The 13,802-nt window shown below is 37.9% G+C and overlaps 1 protein-coding gene across 9 annotated transcripts in view; it reads left to right on the top strand.

The window, feature by feature from the left end:
* The window catches only part of FAM184A (family with sequence similarity 184 member A), a 172,029-nt gene extending 160,515 nt beyond the window's left edge, over positions 1-11,514 (top strand). For 4 of the 9 annotated variants that reach the window (XM_067546662.1, XM_067546661.1, XM_067546658.1 and 1 more), the window contains 3 exons: positions 2,414-2,518; positions 7,792-7,991; positions 9,747-11,514. In XM_067546662.1, coding sequence (XP_067402763.1) covers positions 2,414-2,518; positions 7,792-7,991; positions 9,747-9,816 — 375 coding nt within the window. In that variant the 3' untranslated portion in view covers positions 9,817-11,514. Of the gene's footprint in view, positions 1-2,413; positions 2,519-7,791; positions 7,992-8,958; positions 9,053-9,746 lie in introns of those variants that run through there. The other 5 variants (XM_067546663.1, XM_067546660.1, XR_010919436.1 and 2 more) reach the window with 4 other exon arrangements.
* Positions 11,515-13,802: the final 2,288 nt, after the last annotated feature.

Genomic DNA, 13,802 nt, shown 5'->3' with positions numbered 1-13,802 from the left:
GGGTGGCGAAGGGAAGAATGTGAAAATGTAATGTATCTGAGCATGCTGAGTGATGTGAGAGAAAGGTATGGGTATCTTTGCTAATAAAACAGAGAACAATTTTTTTATAACCTTTTGTTATAGAGCACTAGCTTCACTAACTCAGGTTATTGAGACTTATGCTCTACATGTTCTTTGCACATCTACGTAGGCTTTGCTGTTCTGCACACAGTAATAATGTAGTGGATGAGGAGAATTTCAGTTATGTTTCTTTTTGAAAAATCCACATACTAAATTGCCTGAAGTTCAGTTTTATCCACCTTGAAGAAAGAGGACTAAGCTAACCCTGCCCAGATTTGAACCTGTGACTCTAGGAAAATTAAATATTTCAAATCTGATCTTTAAATCACTAAGACAAACCTTTCATAAGAGCACAAAGGTTGTGTTTCTAAACTTTATTCTGCGTCAACAGAAAATACTACCAAACATCCACTCCCTTAATTCTTCTCATTCCATTTCAGTTTATATATTCTTGAGAGTTTCCCACCCACTTCTGACTATGTGTAAAGCATCCCACAGACGCAGAGTAAATGTCTTGGTATACTCTGTAGTTTACTAAAGAAGGACTGGACTGGGAGTCAGGAGTCTTTGGTTCTAAACCACCTTCTAACAATTGATTGCTATGTGATCTTGGGCAGATCTGTTAAACTTTCTAAATCCTGTAAAATGGGTAATATATACTATAGGAATGTTGTGGACAGCTAAATAATGGGCTGGATTCTCCTGTCTGGCTGAGCTGCTTTTGGCACAATAGTGTGGCTGTAAAGGGCGATTGGTCTGGTCCTCAGTATAATTGTGAGGGTCAGTGTCTGGCCCACTGATGTGCTATATACTGAACGTGCACATTATTGTTAAGATGAGAATAAAATTTAGGAGTTTCTTGTATTTAACGTGCTAGACCAGGGGATCTCAAACTGGGAGTCGTGAGGTTATTATGGGGAGGTTGCAAGCTGTCAGCCCCCATGCTTACTGGGACTCCGGCTGTCCATCAGAGCTGGGTGGCCAGAGAGCAACGTCTGCTGACTGGGTGTCCATCTCTGAAGGCAGCACCGCCACCAGCAGCAGCGCAGAAGTAAGGGTGACATGGCATGTGGGGAGTTCATCACTTTTTGAGCGTGTCATCAGAGCCTGAAATGTTTTTAAAGCAGTTCCCATCAAAAAAAAGTTTGAGAACATCTGTGCTAGACCATATGACCTCAGGAGAACTAGGGGTACCAGCATCACTTTCTCCAAGAAATTGTTTGTTCAGTACCAATGAATCTAGAGGAGGAGGATGACATAAGAGTTGTCCATGTAGTGCTTACATTTTTAACATCAGACAGTTCTTTGCTGAACTTTATTAAGTCTGTCAGACTCTTGACAAGTTTTATGAGGTTTAGTGGATCTTAAGTCTGCAGCAGCCTGACAGAATGTTTGATTCTCCTAATTCAGCAACGAATAGCTTAAAAAATTAAAAATCAGTTCCTTTTTTTTTTTTTGGAAAATCGTAGAAGTTCAAGAATTTGAAGAAACCAATTTGAAGTTTTTATGTCAAGCTACCTCTGAGATATTTCATGACAAAACATCACTAAGAACTTTCTAAATATGGACCATATCTAATTATTCCAACTTCCATATCTCAGAAATGACTTGTTCAATTTACCTCACTTTTGGCACCAAAAAGAAGGGGAAAAAATGTTCCTCTGGTTGTAGACAATACATACAAGATTTGAATCAGACAGGACCTTACAAAGAATTTTTTAGGCAGGTGATAATGGGGACAAATCAGCTTAATTAGGGGGAACTGATTACAACCACACAAGTACTCTGAACCTTCACAGCTCAAAATGCTTGTTGCTGAATTAGGAACATCAGCAGCCTGACAGAATATTCTGTAGACATATTTTGAGGAGTTGTAGACATTCAGCATATCATAGAATTGGGGCCTTTCTCAGCAATTATAGTAGAGGATTAGTTAAAAGTTCATACAAAATTTTTTAAAATGTAAAGCATTTGAAGTTAGTGGCACTTGAGAAGGCTTACTCCTCAGCCTTTAGGCATCTTATTGCAGCTTCACTGCTGGAGAAATATTTTATCAAGGCCACACACAAAGATAGTGGCAAAACAAAGATTAAGCATTGTGGATCCCTTCCTATACACAGTCCACTAGACCATGCTGTCTCTCAAGCATAAAATGTACATAACAGAAACCCATTAACGTAAATTATTTAGTGTGTCTTTAATTGTATATAAGATGACACATAATATGGATTGACTGGACTTGATGGAAATACAGGTTTAGAACTGAATCTGTTTGAAACAGTTTTATATACGTCTTGTCTTTAGCTAATGGAAAATACATAAAGAGAAGTTTGTATTTCTTGTTCTTTATTAGGATGACAAAAAATTCTATCAACTGGAACTAGTCAACAGAGAGACTAACTTCAACAAAGTGTTTAATGCAAGCCCTAATGTTGGTGTTATTAATCCACTGGTGAAGGTATGCTCTACAGACTTTATTGCTAAAATGGAAAAGAAATCTATGTTAATACACAGTTTAAAAAGTATATAGAGACATGATAGTCTTTATATTTTGTTAGAAGTGTTCAAAACACTGAATATAGTTTACTGCTTGCCTGTATTCTATTTATTATAATTTATTTGTATTATGGTAGAACTTAAGGACCCCAACTGAGACTGTGGCCCCTGTATGCTAGGTACTGTAAAACATAGCATAAAAGACCATCTCTACCCTGAAAAGCTTAAAAGCTAGATAGACAACAGATATAGGGGGAAGGATTATAACATACAAGTAAAGTGAACGGTGATGGTCTGAAAATGTCATGTAGTTCCATAGAGAGACAAGATGGGCAAGGTAATATTTTTTATTGGACCATATTCTGTTGGTAAGAGAGACAAGCTTTCAAGCTTATACAGGGCTCTTCTTCAGGTCTGGGAAATGTACTCAGAGTTTAACAGCTAAGTACAAGATGGAACAGATTGTTTAGTGTAAATAGATAACACCTACCTCAGGAGATCATTCAAGGTGAAGTTGCCCATTAACACCCCTCCAGTCATGAAGGGAAAGAAGAGGGAGGAAAGCTAGCTGTGGGTGATTGTTAGTGGGTTTTACATTGTTGTAATAAGCCAAAACACTGGATTTATGGAGTTTAATCAGTCTCTTTCCTTACCTAACTTTTTAAAGGTTTCACATCAGATCAGATCAGAATATTTCCCTGTCTCTCCCCCATGTAACTTCTACAGCAGAAATCCTCAAACTGTGGGACATGCCCCCCTAGGGGGACACATAGGAATGTTGGGGGGGGCTCGACAGGGCCCAGGCCAGCCCACAGGAGGCAGGGAAGGGAGCGCCACCCTCCCCTATTCTGCCCCAAGCTCTGCTCCGGCCCCTGGTCACAGCACCTGGCCTAGGCCTCTGGCTGCAGACCCCAACCCACACGGCTTGCTCCCAGCCTCAGCCCTGTGACCCCAACCATGGTCCCGATCCCAGCTGCAGCTCCCGGCTCCGATTGTGGTTCTGCTCTCAGCCCCAGCTGGGGGAGCATGAGCAGGGATAAAGAGGGGAAGGGGGAAAAAATATTGGGGACCTACAGGTTCCCAGGTCCTTCATATATTTTGCACGGCCAAGCAGCTCTGTAAACCTCTTCTGTGTGCTAGGTCCCCAGGCACTGCTGCATTATAATCTATCTCATAGTAAACTCGGCGTGTTCTGCCTGGGAAAACTCAAAATGTGAGAAATTTAAACAAAATGGTAGCCTGGGGCCTAACAGAGACAATATCAGAACTGTGAACACCTAAACCCAAGGGGAGGTCTACACTTATGGATGCAAGTAGAGTACAAACACTCCATGTCCAGCTAACGGGGGTGTAAACAGTAGCATAGACGGTGAAGCATGGCTTAGGGAAGTAGAGTGCCCTACACAGGCTCTCTGCATGCCCAATCAATGCCTCCATGTCTACACTGCCGTTTTTAGCAGTGTGGTGTCCTGCTGCTAGAGTGTTTTCTCGCTGCCTCCCCGTCAGAGCTTTTCACTGTGGCATGTAGCTTACATACACCCTACACAACTGCCAAAAGATAAAGTGTTGGGAGTGCAGCATCAAAAGTTTTGGAAGATTTTTTCAACTAATTGTCCTAAATCTTTGAGGTTTAAACATGGATGTTTGCTGATGTGGGGCTTTTTGATTAGGTTTGGTTTTTTTGTCCCTTTGATATATGAAGTACTTAGCCAAACTTCTGCAGTCTCAGATCTTCATATCGATCACTCACTAATATTTGGACATATACTTCTGTCATTTATACCTTTTAAGATGAAAGCCACAATCCATAAACCTACCTTAAGAATTAAAAGATTTCTAGAACTTGGATTTTGTACCATTATTTAGCAATGTTTTAGATTTTAATGATCATACGTTATATTAGCTTTCTAGTTTAAATTAAATAGAAACTTTATTAAACCATTTTCTTTTGCTCATCTGGCATAATTCTGGCCTTATCAATTTTTTTAAAAGCACATACTGAGCTATGCTGATGGCATAGCAACAGTATAGAGTGCTAGCACAGAAGATATTCGGGGGTTCAGAAGCAACTTTGGGATTCATAACTAAGGGCCTGACCCATGTACATTGCAGTCAATGGACAGATACCTACTGACTGCAGTAGAATTAGGATCAGGTCCTAAAAGTTGCAGAAGTGATTTGTGGAAGGTGAGCCATGGGGGGAATATTTGGGAAGATGATTGTTTCCTTTTGGCCAGTCTAAACAGCAGCATTAAAACTTGTTGAAACAGAACATACTGTAAATTCTACTTTTACTGGAATAGAACTGATAATAAATCAACACAATAATCAACAATAAAGGAAGGTAAGACAGAGGGAGGCAACCTAAAATGAAGGGGAAATAACAGCTAATATTGCACTAATAAAATACAACTGTGATCTGTCAAAATAACGACATGAAGATTCAAGTGTCATTAGCTTGCTTTTCTTCTTCCTCATGCATCTTTATTTTACTTATTTATATGTTTCTCTTCATAATAATAACCAAATGATCAAGACCTGGGAAGTGCTATATTCAGCATTGTGGAGATAATATTGTGAAAGTATTTATGTACAGAGTTTTGACTGTATTTTAAGCTTTAATTAAATAAATTAGTATTTAATGGAAATCCTATATTCCCAGCATACTAGCTATATTTTCCAGTTTTCTTGAAGTTACTCTACACAAGATGTGAAAAAAAATTCTTTGATTTTTTTCCCCTCCTCAAAATCCACCTCCTTCCCCCGCTCCAATATTTTTCTGTGGCAGTCTTTGGTTCGACAACCTTTTATTATAAAGTGACTTGATTCAGTACTGTTAATGAGGCCATGACACACTGACAGTAGTTAATTTTTACATGTGTATTCCACAATACAACAGCTGTTCTGGTGTGAACCAGCTGAGTGTGCAATCCATTTGCTCCAGTTGACATTACAATCCATTGATAGGAACAGGAGCAGGAGATAAGCCCAACATAAAGATGAAAAACCTGAGCATCTGCCATCAACTGTAGTGTAAAAGCTTCAATGGGCAAAAAGCCAGAGAGTTCAGTGAGTGATGTCAGTAAGAGAGAGCAGCAGTCCTTGGATAGCTAAAAGAAAACACCTCAGTTAGTAATGACTTTGTCTCCGCTTGCCAAAATATTTTGGCCTCTCATTCTAAGAGTGTTGGATTAGTTTGTTTGTTTTTAAAGTACATGTTACTAGAGAACAGTTTTAGAGGAAAAAGGACACTCTTAGGTCAGGAATTGTAAGTAACTCTGGACTTTGCACATTGATACATAATTAGGCAGAACCACTGCAGCAAATTGACAGCTTCTTAAATGTATACCCCAGATCTCCATATTACCATATGATCACATTATCTGGGATTCTATAATGTTTTGAATGAATTTCATGAAAGTGCTAACTGTCATTTTGCATCTCCAGAATGCACGGTTTTCGAAAGTGCAGAAACCTAGTTTATTATATTTATTTTACAATAGAAACTGTTTTACTTTTCCTGAGCACTTAGCTGTAGAGAATATACTCAGGGAAATTTAGATAACACATAAGAAAAAGCTGCCAGAAAAGAACTACCTATCAAGCACAAAGCTTGGTGTTTTCTTGGTTTTTACAGCAGAGACTGCCGGAGGAGGAAAAGTGGACAGTCTTAGTTTAATCTTTCTCAACAGAAGACTTTTCCCCTAGTACTTATAAAAGGATTTTTCTGTTTCCTCCATCAAGATCCTGTTTTATATTGACCTTTCTTGAGGTGGGTGGGGGAGAGAAACACTGAGAACCCCCCTTTGGAACACATTAATGTTGCTTCTCCCGTGGCTCAGAGTAGTTGTTTCAGGCTGATCTATGGAGCTCTTTTCTCTGAACATTGAGTTTGCTGCATTAGCCTCACATGCATCTGCCAATCAGGTGAGAGGCCAGTCCCTGAAATCAAACTTAGGTGTCTCATCTGGCAGTACAAGACACTATCAATAGGGCAATGTGGCCATCTACAGTTCAACTCTTTCCATACCTGAATTCATCATTTCTGTTCTTTCAAATGCAGTTCTGCTCGGAAAAGTGTATGTTAAAATTATATGATGGGGTTCCAGATACATTTGTCTTTCAGAGACTCCGTATCAAATTTGCACAGTTTACAAGTAACAAGATTTTTTTTTTAAAGTACTTCAGATCAGGTTGTACATGAGTTACTGAGCAGAGGGGAATATATAACTTGCATATTTATATAGTATTCCTGAGAAAAAATAAACTCAGTTTCACTTTGAGATCAAGTGGAGTGTATTTTTTAATGAAAACCTGTTTTTACTTTGTAAACAGGAAGTACTTGATCTGGAATAACGAAGAGATAATAAATATGGTACACCTCAGTAGGCCATTTCTCTGTAAACACTTCTGAGATTTGAACCTCCCATATATTTATAAGTTCTAAAGAATCAGTGAGAAGGGGAGAAAGCTAGTACTGGCATGGCAGATAGTAGATGATCATTCATTTTACATGGTAATAGATTACTGATACTAAAATACCAATATCATAATAACTCCTCTATCTCTTTGAGTCACTTGACATACTGTCAGTTGAAGTACTGAAAGATACTTAAAACTGAAAAAGCAGATTCAGTTATGCTATCTAGTGATTAGAAATATTCTACTTAGAGATACAGGTGGTGCTTTTTTTCTCTTTCTGGCAAGGAACTAAATGACAGTGTAGGATCAGTTATATCCTTAATAATACCCATTGATCATTAAATGGCAAAGTGAAATTTATTGAACAGATTTACCTTTCCCACCAGTGAATTTGCTGTATTGCATTTGATAGCAGAACTATTTTGCTAATCTAGAGAATGGATTTAAGTGGAAATGAAAGATAACAGACTGGAGTATAATTTTGTATAGAATTAGCTACTTGCCCATCTCCTTCAAGGAAAATATTTTGCTCTGTATGTTCAATCCGTCATAATACTATACATATTGACTGTTGCGTTAGGCCTGAATTCCTTAGTAAATTTGCTTAAATATTTAAATTTCCTTTGACAATTTATGCTATTCAGCATTGTTCAAGGAGTACAATAAAGGTCCAATTATAGAAACTATTCCGCTTTCCTCCCAAATCTGCTCCCCATCCAAAAAAACAAACAAAAAAGAACTTTTGTTATCTACCAATCTCCTCATCTGTCTGGGTGCAAGGAGCCTTCCTTACATTTGTTGTTTTTAATGCAGCAAAAGAAGAAGAATGATAAATCAACAAACAGGTTTGTGAGTGTCCCCAATCTAAGTGCACTGGAATCTAGCGGAGTGGGCAATGGACATCCTAACCGCCTGGACCCCATTCCTAATTCACCCATCCACGATATTGAGTTCAACAGCAGCAAACCACTTCCACAGCCAATACCACCCAAAGAGCCCAAGACGTTTTTGAGGTGAGCACTGCCTCACCAATCCTTTTTTTCTTAACTCATAGAAATTTTGCATTCCTATTTAAATGGAAATCCCACTTGCTTTATTAACACTTTGAGTACAAATATTACAGTGGAGTTTTTAATTTTTACTCTATTTGTAACCTCTTTACAGTATTCCTTTTTATTGTAGAGTCTGTTGAAAAGTAATATATTTTTCCAACTTTTTATAAGTCTTGAACCCTGAACTTTTAAAACCTTTTAATATATCTTAATATGATTCATGTGCTTCCAATTGTTTACATTTTATGAACAATTGTTTTACATGTTTGTGTGACTTACTAGTTGTCCTTTGGGAATTGTTTTTAACATAGGGATTTTTTTATTCATTATTGTGTGATGATGATTTTTATATGAGAAAACTGTTTTCTGTGCTACAGTGATGTTTTATTTTGTTTTTACCCCTTTCCTCATGTGTCATACTGTTGCACATTTCCCATTTCTGTACTAAACTAATGTTTGTGAATGTTTGGGTGTTTTAATGCTGCCTTTCCAATAATAAAAATCAGCATTAAAATCTCCAGGAGTAGTTCTTTGAAAGGAGATGGTAGAGCGAATTGCACTATTAACGTAAATAAATGAATTAAGGGGGAAGATTCAGATCTTTAGGCTTTAGGGGCCTGGATCTTGAGTGCGCTGCAGAAGTGATGTTCTCTATCTGTAGCTGGAATTGCTTGCTATCCTATTTCTACAACACACTTTATTTGCAAATCAAAGCAATATCATAAGTGTTAGTTGGACAAACAGTTGTTTCCCTTCCCTTATGATTTAGATGGATAATGCCACAATTCTGGCAAGTGTTAAAAATAGAGGTGGGAAATGATCGAATTAAAATAAGTAGTAACATTTTGCTTCAACAAAATATACTTTTGTTAAATACATCGTGTTGCTTATTTTTCCCTGTGCATGTGATATGCATGCGTATGCTCAGACGTCAGTAACATGCATGTGCATAAATTCATGGATTGTGATGCTGGAGTTTCCATTGCAAATTGTTTCGTGCCTTGTATTACCCCAGTAAAACGGTAGGATTATTTTGTTCTTAATTTTTGTTGGCCAAAGAACTTTGATTTAGCATTAAAATTACATATATACCATTTTTTCTTGCTAATTCAGTAGAATTATTAACATGTTTTAGGGGGGAAAAAACCTGTTTGCCATGCACCAGTTTCCTTGTTCCTAGTGTATAATTAATGTATTTTAAATTGTGTGCATGAAATGATACAAATAATATTTCAGTTTGATTTATGTAAAATATTAAAATAGTATGTATTTTTGTGTAGTTACTGACTAGTCTTTGTTAAGCACATGTCTTTAAGAATGTGATGCTTGCATCATACTTCTGAAAACTATCTTAACTAGAGGAAAAGGATGCTAAAAGAGGACCCTCCAAAGTCTCCCCCCAACAAAAAAAATTTTATCCAAAAAAATAGTTAATTGTATGATTTTAATTAATATTCTTTCCAAATATTTTTTCACTTTATGATGTGGCTTCTTAATTTGTCTGTGCTGCTGATGCTCTCCAATGGAGTGGATGATCACAGATATTACAGAGGGACATTAAATCAGACCATATGCTACACTAATGTGATATTTGATTTGTGAAAAGGTTTTTGGATCATTTGTGTTCTGTATTGTATTCTCTGTGCTTTTTTCAGACCTTTTGCACTCTTTATTTTGGTTGTGGGTTAAAATTTCTTTTCTTTTTTATGAATTTAGCCCTCCTCAGACTGAAGCTTCACCAGATCCACAACGCCAGGAATGGTTTGCCCGATACTTCACATTCTGAGAGAGTTTTTTTTTTGTTTTGTTTTTTTTTTGTGGCACAGCGTGGTGTGGATTGTTTATAAGAGCATGACATTAAGTAAATCCCATGTGAACAAGCTTTCCTGTACTATGTCAAACACTGTGAATGAGAAAGTATTTAGTGTCTCTAATTTGAAAATGCACTGTATTTCATGTGGTATTTGTTGGAATCACTTGACATGATACTATATAATGTGGGTAATTATACCAATTATTTTTATTTAAAATGGAAGAATCTTTAAACTTCGTAATTACTTACATAATAAATTTTGGTAGAGCAAACATAAGGCTTCCCCCTTTTTCCTATACATATATGTTTTCTTTGGTTGCAGTAAGGCTCCCCTCTTTCCCACAAAGCAATGTACTGCATGGTTATAATATATCAAAATAATTTTACAATGATAAAGAAAAGAAAAAAATACCAGACTAAGGCAAGGTATATTTAATCCACCCCAAATTTCTTCTTTTATTTGTAGCACTTTAAAATCTGTCCTCTTACTAATATTTAAAGTGATGAAGAATACAAAATAAACCAGACATAGTTCAGCTGCTGGCCTTCAGAGCTGAATGACTTTGACAAGACCATAACAAAAAAAGAAAATGCTGAATGCTTCTTTTTTAAAAACTTCTTACCTACTGCTTATCAGTCCTTGCACTCTAGAAATAACTGTTACATTTGATGTTGAGTTTCACCAGAATCTGCTCTCACGAATTACCTATTTATTTTATGAATATCTATAAAGCCAAATGTTCTTTGGAACATTTGGGATACTAAGCTAAGTATCATTGTGCAAGCCAAGAATCATTCAAGGAAATCTCCATTTTGAGGACATCCTCCTTCAGGCAGAATACAGACTTTAAAAGTAACCCTAAACCAATTATATACACAATCGTATGCAAATCTTTCATTAAAGTTCAACCGTGTTCAATGGTCTACATGAAGGAAACTTTTTTTTTTTTTACCTTGTGAAATGAATCTGTGGACTACATGGGTTTTTCAGGTAGTAAGCCTAATTCTCCAGTCTGTTACTCTGGTCTGACACCAGTGTTACTTCATTCCCAGAAAACTGCTATAACAAATTAGAGAATTAGGCCTACTTATGTATCTTTTTTGATAATTCAAAGATTACCATAAAGTAATTAACACTGGTAGTCTCAGGGAGAAAAATATCCCTTTTTCATTAATGTATTTTAAATCTGAAACTCTATTTAAAAACCACAAAGAACTGTTTTGATTATTTAAATAAAGTTTTAATCAGCACATACGAAAGCACATAAATCTTCATTATTTCTTCTGAAGCCCTAACTATATCCTATATCCCTTTATGCACAAATATTCAGTTAAAGATACTCCCACTAGTTTTAATGAGTTTTATATGTAGTATATGTATAAATGAAAAATTTGTATGTTTTCATATAAATAATATAAAATATTCTAATGAAAATTTTGAAAACATATCCTCTATAAATCAGCTTGAAAACGTCACTAAAAGCCGTGCTGTGGTGATGCTGCCATCGTTTAAAGTAAAAAGCAGATTCTGTGTAATTGGTGGACTCAACTGTACAACTGTAGGTATATGCAACTTTTTAATTTTAGAAGAAAGTCATATTGGGCCAAAATGTTAGATTTCTTAGTTGTTACCTGAAATAAAACACATTAGATAATTTTGCTATAACATTCTGAAGTGAGTGTTGTATTTTTTTCTGCCTTGCCAATGCTTTTAAAAGGACACTGCTTCTTTGCTGACCCAGCAACTCAATGGTTAGAGCGTTGAATTTGCATAATCATACATTTTTGCATTTGGAATTTATAGATATAAACAATTAAAACCAAGTAAACTCCACTTCAGCTTTTCCTGTTCATGCATTTTTTGCTCTTTTTAGTAAATGGTGTATTGGTAACCTCTGCCATTGGGCATCAGCTTTCCAGTGGTGAGGACAAATTCAAGAAACCATCAGTTCCAGAATCCTTTAAGGTTAGTAGCTTTCCGACTGCCAAACAAGTGTATCCTAACAAAAACAATCAACTCCCAAAGAACCTAGGAAGACTGAAAAGTTTCTGCCAAATCGTATCCAGAATACTTGATGCACGCTTTATTCTGCATAATTTTGGCTGTCTTGCATGTTAGATTCGCATAGGAAGCTGCATAACCAGATTAGACCATTGTTCCATATAGACTTGTGTCCCATGTCTTGCAATATCTGATGCTTTAGAGGGAGAGAGAGAAAACATCTTTAATGCCCCTGGCTAAAAACCCAGTCCTGCAAACCCTTACTCTCACATGTAGCCCTTCTTTTCGTAGCCTTCTCACCTTCATATTGGTTCCATGGATATAGTCTTACAAGGGAGGATTTTCAGAATCAGTACCTATTTGTGCAACACTTTTTGTGAGACTGGACAAATTCCTTCTTAGTTCCCATGAGTGACATTTTAGCATTGTGATGCATGAGCGTCACATATTTGTAGCTCATCCAATTATAAATGTTGTTATTGATAATAAAATTGTCTATCCCCTTATGTTGTTACAATTTTATCAAGAAAGTTTGGGGTTGTTATGTATCAACATTAAATAGTCAAAGTATCAAGTAGTAAAGTACATAGGCAAACTCAAAGGGATACTTTAACAGTTATGCTTGGTCAAAACTGTTTTTAGTAAAAAACTAGGGTTTTTGGGTCAAAACCATGACAAAACTGTTTTTTAGTTTTTTTACACTTCCCCACAGAGAGTGGCATGAGATAGGAATAAAGTTCAATGATGAACTGCATTTGACATAATGGCAAAATGTAAAGAAATCCCTGAACATTAAGGTTGTCTTAAAATTCAGCCACGGCCACTTTCTTTTCTTCACGCTGGATCCTTTTCTTCACTCTTGTGGTACAAAAGGGCTAGAAAGCTGGTGAATAGCCCCAATTGGCAGAAAACTACTGTAGTTGACTCTTCCACCAGCCCCCCTATAACCTCCCACCAGCCCCCTAATAACCTCTCCAGTAGGCTGCAGAACTACTGTACTGTATTCTCCCCCTGGGGGCCATAGCCAGCTGGTGTACTTTAAAGCATCCCAAGGTTGTTCAAATTATGCTGGGTCCTGGGCCAGCATAGAACTAGCCCTGAGATCAGCTGACTCCTTTCCCCCATATCCTTTAAGCTACACATAGCAGATATTGGACATAGCTGAGAATTTGGCCCACAGTATTGTACAGAGGTCGGCAACCTATGGCCTGTGGGCAGCGCTGCTGGGCCTTCAGAGGAGGAACCGTCCCCCGCTGACAATCTCGGTGGCCGTGCTAACCCAGCCCCTCCTTTGCCCCCACACTGGGCGCATCGAGGGAGCTGCGGGGCCCCAGGCGCGCAGGGGCCGGGCAGCCTAGGGACATCTGCACCTCTCACTCCCGCTCCCTGCTGAAGGGGCCAGGTTGGCACAGCCACCGGGGATGTCAGTGGGGGGGCGGCTCCTCAGAGGGCCCAGTTGGCATCCCCCTAGGCTGGCACCTAGGGGCATGGTCCCCTCGGTACACCACTGCTGCCGCATCCACCACCCCCACAGCAGAGCAGGAAATGGACCCGCAGACCTCCCTCCCGCCACCACCACTGCTGCCAATGGAGATGGGAGCGCAAATACAAATAGTGGCCCCTGGGCGCTGGACACCCATACGCTACTGGCCAGGGTGCTGGGCCCCTGGCACGTGGGAGAGGGACGGGAAGAAAACTTGGCACACCCCTTCCCAAAGGTTGCCAATCCCTGGTATGGTATTTGCTTTGGTGACTCAGTGGTAACAGATTTCACAAATTGATTATATATTCTGTATAAAGAAATAATTCTTTTTATTTGTTTTATTTTTACTGGTTTAGTTTCTTCTGCTGTCCCTCATGTTCTGTTGTTGTAGGTCAAATAGCTCATACAGATCAGATTCATGGTTTTCTTTATTTATATGATTATTTCCATATTCATTTAAAATTATAAATTAAT

The sequence above is a fragment of the Emydura macquarii genome, unplaced genomic scaffold (genome assembly GCF_026122565.2).
Source record: "Emydura macquarii macquarii isolate MOO-44397 ecotype Brisbane River unplaced genomic scaffold, CSIRO-AGI_Emac_v2 contig_1146, whole genome shotgun sequence".
Classification (NCBI taxonomy): domain Eukaryota; kingdom Metazoa; phylum Chordata; order Testudines; family Chelidae; genus Emydura; species Emydura macquarii.
The sequence above is the reverse complement of the archived record's forward strand: the minus strand, read 5'-3'. Positions and strand labels throughout refer to the sequence as shown.